The following is an 18,436-nucleotide window of genomic DNA, read 5'->3' on the forward strand; positions in this document are numbered from 1 at the left end:
ATATTTTCTAATAAAACCAAAACCCAATAAACAATTCACATAAGTCTGGAAAAGAAAGTATTTATATTCTAGTTAAGTTGTAGCCACAAGGGACCGACACACAGCCAAGCATCCCAGCTTTAAAGTCACAAGATCTCACTGGGTATGGATTATGGAAGTTCCAGCATAAAAGAAAACATGGGTATGGAAGTTCTAGCATAAAAGAAAACATTCATTGCATATGCGCTTAGATTTAAAGCGACAGGATTAGATAAAAATCATCATTTGAGGAGCGCCCTGATGATAGACTTCACATTCAGCTTCTTTAAGTCGGTATAGGACTGTCCACATCCAACAAACATGACAGGTGACCCGGATATATAGACCATTGACAATGCAGCACCAACCTGCACACAAACATCAAATGTTCAAAGTCCATAAACGTTCCCTTAATCACATCTATCCACAATGTTTCATTTGAGGTTATATTTACCTTGTCATCAATAGTATCAAACTTCGTGAGCAGGATTCCATCTATCAGCCTGGGATTTGGAGATGGCGAGAGATCAGCTAGTTTCTGCAGCCAATTACAGAGGTGTTGTTAAATTGTAACAAAAGCTGTGCTTGAATCACATTTTCTAACATAGTAAAATAATCGGAGAAAAAGCTGGCTTTGATCACCAACCTGGTTAAACTTTGATAGCTGATCCACACCATCGTTCCCAACTAGTGCTTCACCAACAAAAAGGACAAGATCTGGGCTATTTACATAGACCAGTTTTGCCAAAGCTCGCATCAATGGTTCATTGTCCTGTATATATATGCAATATCTTAAGGATTAACAACAAAACTGAAATTTAATCAAGGAGTGATTAGCAATCTCTCCCTACAAGATAGAGTGTTACAGAGTAAAGTGTAAACCGTGTATTCTTATGATGGTTCCTGCACTCAAGCAGTTAATAATGCACAATGCCAAATATTTGAAGAATGACTATTGCATACCTGCATTCTACCAGCTGTATCAACAAGAACAACATCAGAGCCGTTTCGACTGGCCTCCTGAATTGCCTCTTTCGCAACGATTGCAGGATCTTTTTCGTACCCTTTCTCAAATATAGGAATCTGATACACACAAAAAATCACAAGTTATTGAATGGTCAAGACTTGCACAATACTTGCTAACATATGCTGTTTATTTACAGCCAAGAAGCTCAAATATGACCAGACGGTTCTAGCTATATTGCTCACTCCCTTTACATTAAGTTGACGGTTCAATCCTTGTTAAAGGCAAGTGAATGGATGTGTGTGTTCAAACTGAAAGAAAAATAGAAGTAAAAAACCCGTTCACATATTATACCTGGAGCCTACGAGCATGGGTGCGTAGCTGCTCAACAGCTCCAGAACGAAATGTATCACATGCAGCCATCATTACATTGATGTTATGCTGCTGAAGCCAATAAGCAACCTGTCAAATGGCAGCTACAAAGTCAGATACACTTCTAAGCTTTATGCAGAAAAACTATTGAATTAAATGACTTTCACCTTAGCAAGATTGGTAGATTTTCCCACTCCATTAACTCCAACGAAGACAACCACATATGGCTTGCCTTGCTCCTTGGCAGCATGGACATCCCTTAAAATGTCAATGGAACGCCTAGGAGTTAAAATGCGAACAAGTGCCTCTTCCATTGCTGCCTGCACTGTCGATGATATCCTTGTAAATGATCCTAGTTTTTTACCCTCAAGGCTTGCTGCTACTGATTCACATAGCTTCTCAGCTATCTCCTCGGCCTATGGAGCCACATCATTAAGAATAAGAATTCCAAAAAAAAAACCACCAAAGAAAACAGAATAGAACATCCAAGGAACTCAAAATAATAATAAAAAAAGGATTACAAACTACACAATTAGAACGCCAAAAGTAGAGGTTGAGTGAAAAAACATACCACATTTTTCGTCATGAGCTTGTCCTTCAGAGCTTTTAAGGCTGGTTCTAAGTCCGCCTTCTCCAAATTTGATTTCCCAGCAATACTGAGGAAAAAGATTAAGTGATTGATGTAGGCATCCAAAGGAAATTGCATAAATAAAATGAATAATACGGCAGTGCAATCAAGTATCATAACCAGGGACAAACAGAATACATATTGACTAAGCAAGCTGAAATGATGGAAACCAGATGCAAGAAACTTAAAGACAGTATCCAAAATTTGTTGCCCATTTAATTACTCAGTCCTACTAAATAAGTGATTCACAGCTAAGAGAAAGAATCTGGTCACAATGAACATTTCTTTACTTCTCAAATAACATACCAATTTTAGAAAAAGAACACTAAAGTTTCTTACCCTACATGTTACAGGTACCTCTATCACTCTATGTCAAGAACATTGCTCAAGTTTCTTTAAATTTGAAATGCTCTATCATAATATGTATGCTTAAGGATAACGAGCCAAGTGCCACCAATCCTCAAGACTCGGTGTGCTTTTAGTAGATAGCTACGGTAAAAGAAAATACTTTATAGTGTACCTATCTATATATATAGCAACTCTCGAATGACTGTGGCCTAAGCCTAAAACAATTATTAAGGGTGTTCTTCCTAGGAAGCCTTATCTTTCAACATTGATTACAGCAAGTCATGTTATGTAGATAAATTGATAACAAAAACACTAGCCAGCTAGGACAGATTGGAGAAACAACTGAGACATTGGGTTTTCTTCAGAGTAAGTGGCCGGATAAGACAAGAATCCAGAAATAAAGAAGAAAGGATTTCCTTGTAAACTAAAGTGAGAACTTGGTAACCTGCAGAACTAAATAGGAATTGTCATAAAATGGGCTTCGTAAAGAAAGAAACGCATATTACAGAAAACCCAATTGTTCTTTCATTTTATAAATATTTTAAAAGAATGATTCCTATGACATAATCAACAAGTCCATTTTTTAATTTTCATTCACTGAAGATGTGTGTCAGTGTGCAAAATACAAGAAAACAAAAAATAATACATAAAAATGAGAGATGAGAAATTTTGCTTACCTCTGGAACATTGAAGAAAACCATCCCTTCTTTTTGGTATCCGGCTTTTTAACCGTCTTGCCGTCCTCATTGTCCTCATCCTCAGCATCAGAATCACTGTCACTACTAAATATCTCCTCTTTGTCCATCATGCTTTCACCTTCATTGGTTGCTACAACCACAACATTTTCATCCCCATTCTGATTTCCTGGATCTGTAAAGTCCAGCTTGGACTCAACCGGTGCCTCGTCCCAGACTCTATTCTTTTTTGTTATCTTTTTCTTTGTATCCGCTTTAGGAACCTTGTTAACAACAGCATTAGTTTTCTTTGAACCTTGAGCTCTTAATTTTTGTAGCTTATTTACATCAAAAGCCCCATTATTGGAGCTCTCGTTTTCTTTACCATTGGTACTACCCTTTGCAGTCACTTTCCCGTATCCATCACGGTTACCACTAGCAAGACCATTACTATTTTCTGTTTTACGAACTTTTGATTTTTCACCGTCTCCACCATCACTTCCTGAGTCACTACTGGTTTTTTTATTATCACCTCCAGAGAGACCTATCTTCTGCACTTTTCCTTGCTTCTTACTTAGATTATTGTTACTCACTGGTTTTGCCACCTGATTTGATTTCTTCATATCTTCTGCACGAGCTTCTGCCTCCTTCCTAAGCTGCCTGAATTTCTCATCAAAATCATTATACACCACCTTTTTAGGATCATAAATCTCCGAGAACTCTCGCTTCACCATAGCCAATAGATCATCCACATACAAAAGATGAAAAATCTTTTGATACACAGCAACAAAGACAAGGTTGAGTTCATTGTGGAATGTCCACTTGAGGGTGTATGCAGCACCTGGTGCATCATAGTTGTACGATGCAGCACCTGATCTTTCCTCTAGAAGGCAGGACCTGATCAATGTGTCAATGGGAGATCCTTTAAGAGCATTTCCGAGCTCTTTACAAGTCCAGAGTATCAATCCTCCTCTAGTAAAAATCAGTAACTGCTCTAACATGGCTAAAGACTAGATATCTACCCTGCAACCAAACATCAGATATATCAATAAATACATATACAAAAAAACCTAGAAACAGTATAAGCAAGAAAAAACAACACCCAAATCATTTTTTTACACAAAAACATATATCAGTCAATGAACATAAATTGTTTTGAAATGACAATAACAATACTAGTGCAAAATTACAAAAACTTAACGAGTTTATATCACCCAGAAGATTACAAAACTACCTGAAGTGTAAATATAACCAACAAATACAATAATCTCAAATTATATCCTCAGCAATAGATTAAAAAACCAATATCAACAAAATTATTAACATTGAAACTGAATCAAATCGTGCTTGATCAGTAAAATTAATAAACCTTTTTAGAAAACCTCACAAAATTCAACACACATCTAATATTGAGCAGTAAAATTAATAAAACTTTTCGAACCCTCATAAACATCAAAACACACACACGCACACAAACATGTTTTAAAAAAAAACAACCCTATTTAACAAAAACAATATACCAATCTCAAATGACAGAATTGAGTTCAATAAACAATTTCAATACTAATTATCACAAATAACATCCCCATCTACGAATTAAGAATCCGATCTAAACAAAATCAAAAACCAAAAATTATATCGAATCATGCTTCACCTTATCAACATCAACACATCTTGATATATATAATACATATATAAACATGTTCTAAAAAAACAAAGATACTAAACCAAATCAATAAAGATCCAACAACCACGTCAGCAGATTATATAATTTGATACATATCAAATAGAAAACGATAAGGATGCTACAGATCTGAAACGATCGGCAACAAAAATTACATAAACGATCTAAAAAAATCGAAAATTCAAGTAATCGGATGGGATGAACAAGTACCTGTGTTTCTATTATCTGGCTATCGATTTGAGATATAAAGTTATGTGTGTGTGTTTATATAAGAAAAGAAGATGCACAATTGGGAACAACTGTACCCAAAAAAAAAAAGGGAATGAAACAAGAAAGTGAGAACGGAAACGTGACTTTATTAACCCTCCGTCAAAGTATGCCTGTTGTTGGTCAGCTAAAGATGACCCAGTGAAGAAATCCCTAATTCCCTAGCGCAATACAGTATTTATAAGATATTTTATCTGGATTATATCTCAAAATATTGATATGACATCTTTAAAATCTTATTTATGTAGTAACATCTAATTGTGTTGTCGATTTACCTGATTATGATTGGATTGATTTCAGATAAAAAATGATAGTTTTGGTCAGAAATTGAGTTTGATCGGAATATTTCTTATTTCCGTCAAGACTGATAATGTGTTTTCCTCGCTCGGTCCAAATTGTTTGTGAAAATATTGACCGGTTCATTGATATGTTTAAATTGATATGATCATAGATAAAATTTTGTTAAGTCTTGAATGTAATCATAGATCTGAATATATCATCGAGATTATTACTCAGATCTCGTCGACTTTTTGATAACGAGATTTTCATGTTGAACTAATTATGGTGTCAAATTATAATTTATAGTCATTTAATACTAGTTGTAAAAAACAACAAATTAGGATAATTATGTTCTTCCTAAAATCCTTTCATCTCAACTGTGCTAAAACTGATAGAGATTGATAATATAAAATGTTAGGATTTTGATAATCTTCGATCATTTTTCCGTCTTCACGGTGTAAGGAGATCTTAATCTCACGCTCGCGTTTCATATCAACTATCAAGACATGATTAAGAAATAAAAAACAATTTTAAGATAATACAAAATTTCATTAGTTTGTCATAAGGTCTAGTATTTAATACGAATAAAGTGACATACATGATTTAAAATAAAAGAGACGTTGGTTGATTGCTTATGAGTATAACTAGAAATTCATATTTTAGCTCTGCTGAATAGTACAATGATAACAAGGACTGAGCAAAACCGAACCAGAACTGAAGAACCGAACCGAACTATGAAAATTCGGTCCGATTCGGTTACTTTTTTAAAAAAATTTTGGTTTTTTCGGTTTTTCGGTCCGGACCGAATTAAATTTCGGTTCGGTCCGGTCCTTTTGAAAAAAATTCGGTTCCGGACCGAAATAACCGAACTATATATATTAATATATTATAACTTATACGTTTACGCGTTTAGCCACACAGCAGAGTAGCAGACACCCGATTCCCACTTCCTTTCAGCCGCCTGAATAGTAAACCCTAAGTTCTAACTTCTAACCAAGAGTCTATCCAAGCACAAACATACACGATTTATACATACCTGACCAAGAATCTGTAATCAAGCATTGAAGATTCGAATTTTTAACCATCCAAGAGTCAGATTCTAGAATTCGAGATTCAAATTTCCGAATCGGAGATTCAAATTTTAGACTCTAATTGTTTGGTTTGTTCTAATCAAAGTATGTCGTTTCTGTTTATCACCGAATAAATCTTTGTACTTTTTTTTGTTGAAAAATTCTCGTCGATTTTAAACTTTTGTTTCTTAATCTTGTATGTCATATTGTCATGGCATTTCCTGTTTGTTTTCCGTGTTCAAGTTCTGTTCGCACTTTTTTTTAGGGGAATTATCTTGTATATTGTTTTTTCAATCTTATTTTCAAAAATACTACCTTATCCAATCTTATTTCAAATCTCTAAAATATTTTCAAAAATACTACCTTTTTGAAAATATTGTCCAAAAATACGGTGGTTGCATATGCAACCATATATGCAACTACAAATCCTGATTTCAAGTTTCAGTTTTCAAATGTCATTTTCGACCTCATCTTTGGAGTCCAAATATGAGGTCGAAAATGACATTTGAAAACTGGAACTCGAAATCAGGAATTCAGTTGCATATATAGTTGCATATGGTTGTATTCAGTTGCATATGGTTGCATTCAGTTGATTCTATTGCAATCTAATGGCCCCGCCAGGGGCACACCATACATCCGTTGCAACTTACAGTTTTCAGTTGCATTTAGTTGCATATGAGGTTGCATTTAGTTGCCTATGAGGTTGCATTCAGTTGATTCTATTGCAATCTAATGGCCCCGCCAGGGGCACCCATACTTCAGTTGGAACTTACAGTTTTCAGTTGCATTTAGTTGCATATGAGGTTGCATTTAGTTGCATATGAGGTTGCATTCAGTTGATTTTATTGCAATCTAATGGCCCCGCCAGGGGCACCCATACATCATTTGGAACTTACAGTTTTCAGTTGCATTTAGTTGCATATGAGGTTGCATGCAACCTCATATGCAACCGAAACTGTAAGTTGCAACTGATGTATGGGTGCCCCTGCGCCATTATATATATATAGGAAACCGGTCCACAGCCACCGGTGGATAGGGTCCGGTTTCCAGCCACCAGATCACGTCCCTCCATTTTGTGATCCTACGGCTAAAAAAAAGGCTCCCCGCAATGAAACATTGCAACCCCGCAATGAAACATTGCGGGTATGAAAGACCCCGCAATGAATCATTGCGGGTATACAAGTCCCCGCAATGTTTCATTGCAGGGAGTCTCTTTTTATTCCCTGGACCCTTTTACCCCTTCCTTCACATATCATATGCCTTGTAGAGTTTATTATATTAAATTGTTATCATTTAACATTTTTAAATTAAACTAAAAATATTGTTAAGGTTTGTAAAAATATATATATATATATATATATATATATATATATATATATATATATTGTTAAGGTTAGAAATAAGAGAAAATTTTGATTTTTCTTAGTACAATATATGAATAATTTTCTATCTAATTTCTATATATTTTTATCTTATTAACTATTTTATGTCATTTTGTTATACTAATAATTTTACTTATTTGAATACTACTGCTTGTTTCCTAAATATATCGAACACATGTTTGAACTATGTAGCTCACATGCTCTTTTAAGGTTAATTAACTTTTTGTAGCTAAAGTTGAATTATTTTATTATAAATTATTCACTTTTTCCAATTCTCTTTGGTACTGTTAGTGTTTTCAAATGTACTTGAACATATTCAAATCAAAGATAAATAGCGAAATTATGAATAAACATCACTTAAATTGGTTGAATATTAGTAAGAACACATATAATTAGTATTTTTTGCTAGAATTTAATAATTTTTGATAAATTATTAACTTTTTCCAATTCTCGTATGTACAAGTAGTTTTTTCAAATATACTCGAACAAATACAAATCAAAGAAAAATATCTAAATTATTATTAAATGTCACTTAAATTATTTAAATATTAATAAGAACACATATATTAATATTTTCTAGCTAAAGTTGAATAAATTCTTACAATTTATTGAACTTTTTCAAATATTTTGAATAAAATAAAGAGTTATATGCAATTGACACCCCTTATGTTTGAATATAATGCACATTGCACCTAATAGTGTTGGATAATACACCCCTAATTGCGGGTAGTTTACTTTTTAAAAGACACCCGCCATGAGTCATTGCGGGTAGTTTACTTTTTAAAAGACACCCGCCATGAGTCATTGCGGGTAGTTTACTTTTTAAAAGACACCCGCCATGAGTCATTGCGGGTAGTTTACTTTTTAAAAGATACCCCGCAATGAATCATTGCGGGGAGTATGTTATACTCCAAGGCACATAGCTCACGATTCGAACACTGCACCTTCGGGTTCTACGACATTGTGAATGATAAATAATAAATAAATTTTATTGTATATTGAAATTGGTAATTTAACTTAATTTTATTTCTTATTAATTTGACATATGAATAAGAATGTTATTTTGCTATATATTTATTTAAGAATTGTGGTTATAAAAATTCAATTTTATATTAATAACAAAATAATTAAATTTAATTAATAATATAAATAATAAAATATTTTTTAATTTTAATATTAGCTCAAATGCTTTCGAACAAATAAAACAATTTCATAAAAATAAATTCAATTAATTATATAATATAATTAATAATATACTTTAATTTTAATAATAATTCATATGATTTCGAATAATAATAAAACAATACCAAAAAATTAAAAACTAAATTAAAAACATGCTTTAATTAATGATATAATTTATTTTAATAATAAATCAAATGATTTCGAATTATAATAAAATAATTTCAAAACAAAAAACATAAAATTTAATTAATATTTTATTTAAGTTTTTAAAAATTCAAATGATTTCAAATCATAATAAAATAATATCAAACAAAAACATAATGTATTACATTAATAATAAAAAAAATCAAACAACAAATAATAAATTAAATTCAAAAAATGAAATGAGAGAAGGTGATAGAGTAATTTTGTTGTTACTGGTTGGTAAAAACATTAATTACGATCCCCGCCATGTTTCATTGCGGGGAGTAAAAGTTCTGTGCAATGAAACATTGCGGGGTGTATTGGTACAAATAGTCGCAAGTCTACAAATAATTTCGTTGCGGGGTGATATAATGTATTAGTATAATAATTAAAATTAAAATTTTAAACAAATATAACATATAAAATAATTAAAATTTTCAAAAAATATTTAGAAAAAATAATTTTGTAATTTAAAATTATAAACAATTAAATATTTTAAAATATTTGTGATATACAAATAATTTAATATTATTATACATTCTAGTGATATAATTATTTTGAATAATAATATTTAAATTTTAATATATATATATATATATATATATATATATATATTGAATTAATGAAGATAATCGTATATTTAAAATGAATAAAAATAATTTAAAATTTAAAATGAAAGTAAAAATGTTAACTAAAACTAAAGTAGTGGGAGGATAGTTTAGAGAAGCAAAATGTTTCAGAGTTCCCCGCAATGAAACATTGCAGGGACTGAAGTACCCGCAATGTTTCATTGCCGGGACTTAAGTATCCGCAATGAAACATTGCGAGGTCTTGAGTACCCGCAATGTTTCATTGCGGGGAGTCTTTGTCATCCAACGGCCCAGATCTGGTGGTTCCCTATCCAACGGTGGCTGTATAACGGCCCCCATATATATATATATATATATATATATATATATATATATATATATATATATAGAGAGTTAAGTTCTATGGAGTACAAAAAAAATTGGAGTATTGGAGTACAAAGTTTGATAAAATGTAATCTAGTTGTCTAAATTTCAATTTTTTTTTCCAATAATATTTGTAAATATTTGACAACCTGCACATTATGTTCTGCAACATAAACATCGTGATCAAATGGTACAATAATTACTTTTATAAATCATAGGACTCTATGTTCTGCAATATAACTAATAAGCAGAACAATAATCTCAATACTTGTTAAAGTTGAAAGATATTAATGATTAATTGACAATTATGTGCAAGACAACTTATAAATGATAGATTATATCAAAATTTGGATAATCGAAGATATTATATAGGATCAAACCAAAAAATTATGATTTGTACTCCAATACTCCAATGTTTTTATGTACTCCATAGAACTTAACTCTATATACATACATACATATATATATATATATATATATATATATATATATATATATATATATATATATATATATATATATATATATATATATATATATATATATATTGATTCCAACGATGAGGTCGAAAATGACATTTGAAATCTGGAACTTAAAATCAGGGATTCAGTTGCATATATGGTTGCATATGCAACCATAGTATTTTTGAAAATATTTTAGAGAAGGTAGTATTTTTGAAAATAAAATTGGATAAGGTAGTATTTTTAGAAATAAGATTGAAATCGTGGTTATGAATAAAAAAAGCCCTTTTTTTTAATTTGTTAACACTTTCAAACTTCCGAACTAGCACATTTGATTAGACTGTGATTTTTAAGTTTTGTAGAATTTGATTGCGGTTGCTGTACCCGTTGTTTGTTTTTTTAAAGAAAAATTCGGTTCTTAGAGAAAGAACCGAACCGAATTATTTCGGTTCGGTCCATAACATAATTTCGGTCCGGTTCGATCTGAGAAAAAATTATAATTCGGTTTTCGGTTCTTTCGGTTCGGTCCGGTTCTAGACCGAACCAACCAAATGCTCAGCCCTAATGATAACGAAAGTACTATAGGATTTTATAAACACAACAAATTATCATAAGTTTTTTTTAAATTTATTTTGAATTATCACGTTATTTAAAAAAAAAGACATAATTTAGAATATGTACATTATTTTAAATATATTGGTCTTGACATCTAAAAAGAACCAGTTATTTCTGTATGATATTAAGTTGGTGAAATTCCATGTAAACGAATTTTAATTAGAATTCGAGACTTGATAGTATAACATTTTTTATTTAAATAGATATGTCGTTACAGTTTATTATCTTAGCAAATATCGTTTATAAAATTTTAGCGATGATATATTCTTTCTTTGATAATGTGAAAAATACATCTGTGTTCCAGTTTATTATCTTGGCAAATACTGTTTATAAAATTTTAATTAATTTTTAACTTATCGATTAATGTTGGTGTCCCTTTATATTACAACGTGGATGTCATCCACACTTACAAGATCAAATAGGAATAATGTATTAATCACTTATGAGATTATTTATGATTTTAATTAACAGGTACAACTAGATTATAGTGGATTGATTTTAAATCAAGCTGAATGTTCGCGGGAGAATTTTTTACTTTTTTTTACCAACTATCAATGATCAATTTTCAATTTTTGAAATTAAAAGAACAAGAGCATCTCCAACCTAAATAGTAGTTAGCTAGAAATTGAGTTAACATACCAAAAATAAAAAATATAACTAATTTAACCAAAAATTAATCACATCAATAAAAAATTAATTAAATGATTTATTAAATAATCATAAATTTAATTTTGAATATGAACTAATTACGAATTACGAATTTTTAGAATAATGATTGTATAATCCAAGTTTTTATTTTATTTAAAAAGGGGTCATTCTCAATAGCACGTCGCGGATCAAATATACACGCTTAATATCATCTTCGTCATAGATTCAACCTTCATCACAAAACCAATCTCTTCGATTGACGCCGTTCTGTTGCAAAGGCATAATCAACCCATTACAATGAACTCAAACACCAAAAATCAGTTACACCAGCTCATAATTTCATCTCCGGAGCTCCCAATTCAAAATCGGATCCTAACCCTAGACCCAAACCTTACTTTTCGGACCCTAAAATCACATCTCCTCCCAAATCAAACCCTAGATTCATCATTCTTCTTCACCTTCAATGGAAAACCCCTATCCGATTCAACCACAATTAAAAGCTCACGAATCGCCCAATTTTCGACGCTCAGGCTTAATTTTCGTCTCAATGGAGGCGGTGGTGACGGGGGCAGCACGTGCGCTGAGTCACGTGATTGCTATTTGAATATGTATGCTTCGAAGAAGCCTGATAAGGTTGATCCGAATGAGCAGCGGTTGTCAAAATGGCTGAATTGCGCGTTGTCGAATGAGCCGTTGAAGAATCCGATTGTGGTGGATTATTTGGGGAATTTGTTTAATAAGGAGTGTTTGGTGGAGGGGATGTTGAAGAAGAATTTGCCCAAGTGTTTTCGGCATATTAAGGGTTTGAAGGATATGATTGTTGTTAAGATGTCAGAGATTCGTGATTCGGATTCGGATACGAAGTATCAGTGTCCTATTTCGGGGTTGGAGTTTAATGGGAAGTATAAGTTTTTTGCGTTGAGGAGCTGTGGACATGTGTTGAGTGCCAAGGCTTTGAAGGAGGTTAAGTCGACAGGGTGTCTTGTTTGTCATAAGGAGTTTGAGGAGTGTGATAAGATTGTGATTAATGGGAGCGAGGAGGAAGTGGAGGCGTTGAGGGAGAGAATGGAGGCGGAGAGGGCAAAGTTGAGGGAAAAGAAGGTGAAAAAGGTGAAGAGCGGGGAAGAGGGTGGTTGTACGGAGTTATTACGTGTGAGTGGGAAGAAGCATGGTATGGATGATAATGGGGCGGAGAAGGGTTTGTTAAAGGTTGAAGGAAATAGGAAAGCTGGTAATGATGGGGTTAAGGTGAAGGGTGTTAATGAGGGGAAGAATACTGTTCCCGCCAAACGGTTTAAGGCGGGTGACAATGTACCTGCAGGTGCAACTAAGGAAGTGTATGCCTCTATCTTTACATCATCGAGGAAGTCAGATTTTAAAGAAACATATTCTTGTCGATCACTGCCTCTGGGGAGAAATTGATTAGTGATTTTGGTGAGGTTTTCGCCTCTTTGCTAGTATTGTTGATTTGAAGGTCATTTGTAATTTTGAAAAAAGGAATTGTAATATGATGTTTTACATTTTATGTTTGGTCATGCTTAGTAAACAATGATGGTTACTGTTATTTGGTATTAATAATTTGTTTTTCTTTTATTTTGTTTAAGTGATGATCTTTGTCAATCAATATATGTGTTTGTACTTGATGAAAGGTTTGAAATATATAAATCAAAGTGCCCTCATTTAGAAGGCAAGGAGCATAAATGTGTAATCATATTATTTGAACTTAGGATGCTTTTGGTTCATGGTTAGTGAGCCCGGTTAACAAGAGTCGGAACCTGAAACCCATATGTTGGTGTTTGGATTAGCTATTCTGTGGTATGGAATGGGAACCCCATACCCACTTGGTGGGTAAATCATTCCTTCCACATCCCTTGAGATACCTATTCTCATACCCTCATTCTCATTCCCATCTACCATCCAAACACCCCCTCAGTGTCACAAATGGTATCTGTTTTATAAAGTGCACTTAAACATTTACCAAGCTGGTTCATATGGTATACTTCTACACTCTGTGAAACTTTTTTTTTCAGTGGTTCACCTTCCTTGGATATATGCTGGTATGTTCATTGTTGGTCTTTGCTCTGAGGGAGAGGCTTCTTGTTATTGCATCTTATTTGCAGAAATTGGAGTGTATTCGTTGTTTACACCTAACGCTATTAAGGTTTCTCTGTGCTTGGCTGATTTCATTTTGACTCTTCGTGTTGTTTATAGGAGATGCCTGATCATGCAGCCCTCGGATTTTCCTCAGCTTGTTTTTAATTTCATTGAGTCGAGTATGAGTTTTTAGTTTTCTCAAGTTGGCAGGGTTTTCTATTGCAGTTTAGTTGACACTGAGGATTTGATTAAGTTGTTCCAGTGTCAATCCAATTTGCTGACTGCCTTAGCTTGCTAGTTTTTCTGCTATACTCTATAGTCTTCCGGTGTGGTGGCTGATTTTTCAGTTTTGAGCTTTGTCTTCTGGTATGGTGGTTATTTTTGCCGTTTTGTGCTCCGATAGTATAATTATAGCTCACTATTGTATGTTCACTTCACTTGGCATATTACTGGGGGGAGTTCTCATCTGGATGAAATTTACTTAGAGGCCGTTTGGAAATATGCATTTCATTTCAAATGATGGATTTCAAATGACAGGAGTTATCATTTCAAATTCTCAGATTTATACTAATATTTGAATGTTTGGATTTCATATGAAATCCAAATCCAAATTCCCAAACAGGTTATTTGATCAAATCCAGAATTTGAAATGAAATCTAGGTTCTCAAACACGCCATTAATTAATTTGTGTCCGTTGTGTGCTTTTGCTTGTAGTTTGCAACTTAAAAAATGGTATTGGTAATGGATTTGAATTCACTCATTTTTATAAGAATATTGTTTAAAGTTTTAACCCAACGAGTCCGGATTTGAGCCTAGTTTCTACTTTCTATATTTGCTTATGTTGTATCAAGTTCATTTTTTGAAGAGGTGTTTTTATCATCTGAAAATGCTTTTACAGGGGAGAGGTGAACTGGTGCTCAGGTTATGCAATCAAGCATCTATGGGTTCCAAATTATGTAATTTTTTAAATGCCACTTGTTCAAAAGTGGAAGATAAGTCCCAGACGTTTCAAAATCTTACTCAGTCCTCTTTTGGAGCAGAAGATAGGTCAAGTCTCAGGTTATGAAATCTGTTTTCCCACACCTGGATGAGGGTGAAAATCGTTCAAGTTGATACTCTTTTTGTTTTTTTTTAATTGGGTTAAATGGCTAATTCATAACTAAGCTAGTTTAAAACTTGCAGTTTGGTCATATTGTTAAAAATGCTCACAGTCAACTAATGAAGTGTTTAAAAACTTGCATATCAGTAATTCACGTGAACTCTGTTAAAAACATTAACGGAAATAAGCCATCTTTCAAAAAGATCACCGGAACAAACACAATAATGCAAAAACATCATCGTTTTTAACGGAAATAAGCCATCTTTTAAAAAGATCACTGGAACAAACACAATAATGCAAAAACATCATCCCAAACATAATAAGCATCACGCTCCTGCAGTTACAATGGTGGCCACCAACTGCAGTTCAAGTCGCAGCAGCCACACTGCTCAACTTCCTTTCCGCCGCGAAACTCAACTCCGTGCCTCCGTCGGAATTTTCAACACCGCTGACCTCTCCAACACAACTCCTTCACGTCTCAATCAAACTCAAGCAAGCATACATCGGTAATATACAGAGATTTTCGATTGGCCGCCCTTTGTAATCTTGAACCCCAATTTCCCTCCCTTGTTTCCCCAAATGCTCGATAGACTACTCTGTGATAGGTGTGATAAAACATGGTTTTATGTTTTATTTTGAATTTTAATTTAATTAGGATTGGGTCGGGTCGGGTAAACGGATATTTTAACGGAGAATTTTAAAAGTCAAATGACTTTTAACGTTCGTATAAGTTTCTGTTAGCAAGATCGTTGAATTGAAAATTATATAAAACAAAGTTATGTGTTTGAAAGCTTTTTCAACAACATGACCAAACTGCAAGTTTTTAATCAGCTTAGTTATGTATTAGCTATTTAACCCTTTTTTAATTTGACGTTGTGACTTTTGACAAGTGGATTGACCGAATAGTAAAAATATATTATTTTTGATTGATCTTTTTGTGAATTATTTCGATTATATAATTTTTATTCAGAAAAAAATAAATTAAAAGTAATATATTTAACTATTTGGTCAAAGAATTTAAAAATGTGTGTCAAAAACCACTCGAATAAAAAAAAATAGAAGTACGTAAAAGAAGCGCACACACTTTAATTTAATTACTTCTTCGATAGGTAATAGCGAAATACTTGTGTTACTGAGTCATTTAGAGTAAATCTGCTACATGCTACATATGTAGTTGAACTTCGAATATCATATTTCGCTAATCGGGGATGATATAAGATAAGCAATGGCCTGCAAGCATGATTATAAGATAGTCGGCAAGTCGGGGTCTTCCACAACATGATAATTACAGGATTAAACAGTGACACAGAATCATGATTAAAGAATAGCCGGTGCTTCCGAACAATATTTTCTGCTAACCGGATTAAGTGGGTTGTCGAGAATCATGGGTTAAAATTTAGGGGTCATTATTCAAAATCAAACATTATTGACTATACTGAAATAAAATTCACAATTTGTCAAACAATGTTTTCTTTTGAATGTTAGTCGGGCCAATTCTCAAGCTACTATAGCACTGGCGCAATATGCAGGTTTTTGCACTAAAATTTAAACATATTGGTGCCGTTTGAGTTAACTTAAAAGAAGTGACTTCTTGCTTATGGTAGAGAAGTGAAGTAGAATAGAGGAGAAGTGAGAAGTAAATAAGTTAATAAAATATTTGGAAAAGAAGTTTCGAGTGGAGCAGAATAGAGGAGAAGTGAGAAGTAAATAAGTTAATAAAATATTTGGAAAAGAAGCCGAAACTGTGAAAGAGAAGCTAGCATTCTCAGCTTCCTAAAAATGCTTATACTTCTTTACACAAACGGGTCAAGAAAAACAGAAGCATCATCTACTTCTTGCAAACAAACATCACCATTATTTGTTTTAAGATGCAACTTCTATAAATCGAATCATTGATCAAATCTAACAGTACTCATCGTGCAACATGCATCGGACAAAGGCAGTCATGTATCCTCTCTCCTCAGCATCATCCACCACTTGCTAGTCCCAGATTACAACTTTATTAAAAAATAGAAAATTGATAGTTTAGTTTTACTCAAACGCCACAATTTTTTTAGTAATAGTTATATCAAAATCAACTAAATTAAATTATATGTCATTTTACAATTTAAAATTAAATAATAATTAAACGCATCATATTATTTAAAACATGTGCAAATACAATCAATCAATCATCAATATACTTATATAAAGGAGAAGCGAGGGGCGTGTAGGTGGCGCTTATCACATCGCTCCATTCTATTTTTCTAATTTTCTGAAATTTTCAGATGAAAAATATCAAAAATTAGAATTATCTTTTTTAGTTTCGGATATATTAGAAGCAAGTTTCAGGGTTTGATTTTGTTTCAGATTATTTATGGAATATAGCAGTTTGAAAGTTAATCTGATTTTGTTTCAGATTATTTAATTATGGGAAAGAGTAGCAAACAAGTCTCTCTGCATCTATTAATACCCCTATAGGTTGTAGGGTTTTTGATCATCTAAGATCATCTAAACACAACTTTTGCTGGAGTCGGCAAATCCAAATACGGGAGAAGAATATAGTCTTGACATGATATTGATGGATGATATCGATGGATGATATCAATAAATTAACTATTAGTGTTGTGTATATATATATATATATATATATATATATATATATATATATATATATATATATATATATATATATTTTTAACGTGGGAACCCGCAGCCGCTACCCTTCGGGTGCGCACTGGGTAAACCCACGAGCTCACGTAATAGCCTGCAAACTACGTGAACCAAGGTAAACCGCACCTAAGCGCGACAGGCTCTGATCCAGGAGGCATAATCACAAATTCTGCTCTCTTCGGGAGTCGAACCTGTGACCAAGAGGATACATGTCCTCTCTTTAACCAGCTGAACCAACCCTTGTTAGTTATTCTTTTATAATATTTGTTTTGTTCATCGGACATGTTTGTTATTGTTAATTTATATATGATTTACTTTGTACACATGAAAAAATTATTCATGCATTATCTGTTTGCTCCGTTTAAGCAACTTTTGAGTGAAGACTGTTTATCTCACGAATTTAGGTTAGATGTTTTTGTGCACAATCAATTCAAAAAAATTAGAGGAAGGTGACAATGTAAGAACATGATTACTTTTTAAAAATGACAAATAAAATTAAGATTCGTCGTGCTTTAAATTGTTAATTACGTGTAGAAATTTATTTTCATTTTTTCAGCATTAATTATAATCCAATTTTGCCATTTTATATATTAGTATTGGTGTTACATCAAGATTTTTATAATATAAAATTTATTTTATCATACAAATGTTAATTTTTAATCATTAATATACTTTTTATAAACAACCACAAAATTATTGCATTCTACAATTATTAATATTGAATCATTAATATAATTTTTATCTCAACAAGTTAATATGAACAAGAACATCCTCACCGAGCACTCGGTACCATACCATATCATACGTACTCACTATTCCCACTTAGAGCAGGGTCTGAGGAGGGTAAAATGTACGCAGCCCTG

At 32.7% G+C, this 18,436-nt stretch overlaps 2 protein-coding genes across 2 annotated transcripts; one reads left to right on the forward strand and one right to left on the reverse strand.

Moving 5' to 3' along the window:
* Positions 1 to 40: 40 nt before the first annotated feature.
* LOC108227316 (uncharacterized) lies at positions 41 to 5,123 on the reverse strand. Its single transcript, XM_017402391.2, has 9 exons — positions 4,899 to 5,123; positions 3,008 to 4,027; positions 1,926 to 2,010; positions 1,522 to 1,770; positions 1,337 to 1,444; positions 982 to 1,101; positions 665 to 790; positions 473 to 556; positions 41 to 386 (listed from the first exon to the last, which is right to left on the reverse strand). Exons 2-9 carry the CDS (start codon positions 4,003 to 4,005, stop codon positions 261 to 263), a joined length of 1,896 nt encoding a protein of 631 aa, XP_017257880.1. The 5' UTR covers positions 4,006 to 4,027; positions 4,899 to 5,123; the 3' UTR covers positions 41 to 260.
* A 6,772-nt stretch (positions 5,124 to 11,895) lies between these two features.
* LOC108224495 (uncharacterized) lies at positions 11,896 to 13,321 on the forward strand. Its single transcript, XM_017399135.2, has one exon. It carries the CDS (start codon positions 12,026 to 12,028, stop codon positions 13,148 to 13,150), a length of 1,125 nt encoding a protein of 374 aa, XP_017254624.1. The 5' UTR covers positions 11,896 to 12,025; the 3' UTR covers positions 13,151 to 13,321.
* The last annotated feature ends 5,115 nt before the right edge of the window (positions 13,322 to 18,436 follow it).

The sequence above is a fragment of the Daucus carota genome, chromosome 6 (genome assembly GCF_001625215.2).
Source record: "Daucus carota subsp. sativus chromosome 6, DH1 v3.0, whole genome shotgun sequence".
Classification (NCBI taxonomy): domain Eukaryota; kingdom Viridiplantae; phylum Streptophyta; class Magnoliopsida; order Apiales; family Apiaceae; genus Daucus; species Daucus carota.

What these genes read in the sequence shown, in the direction of transcription:
- LOC108224495 (XM_017399135.2), top strand. Translation starts at nt 12,026, where the DNA reads ATGAACTCAAACACCAAAAATCAGTTACACCAGCTCATAATTTCATCT.
- LOC108227316 (XM_017402391.2), bottom strand. Translation starts at nt 4,005, where the DNA reads ATGTTAGAGCAGTTACTGATTTTTACTAGAGGAGGATTGATACTCTGG. An exon ending in AGCTCATGACGAAAAATGTG is followed by an intron (nt 1,771 to 1,925) that starts GTATGTTTTTTC and finishes GTGGCTCCATAG; the next exon opens with GCCGAGGAGATAGCTGAGAA. An exon ending in TTGATACTATTGATGACAAG is followed by an intron (nt 387 to 472) that starts GTAAATATAACC and finishes GTTTGTGTGCAG; the next exon opens with GTTGGTGCTGCATTGTCAAT.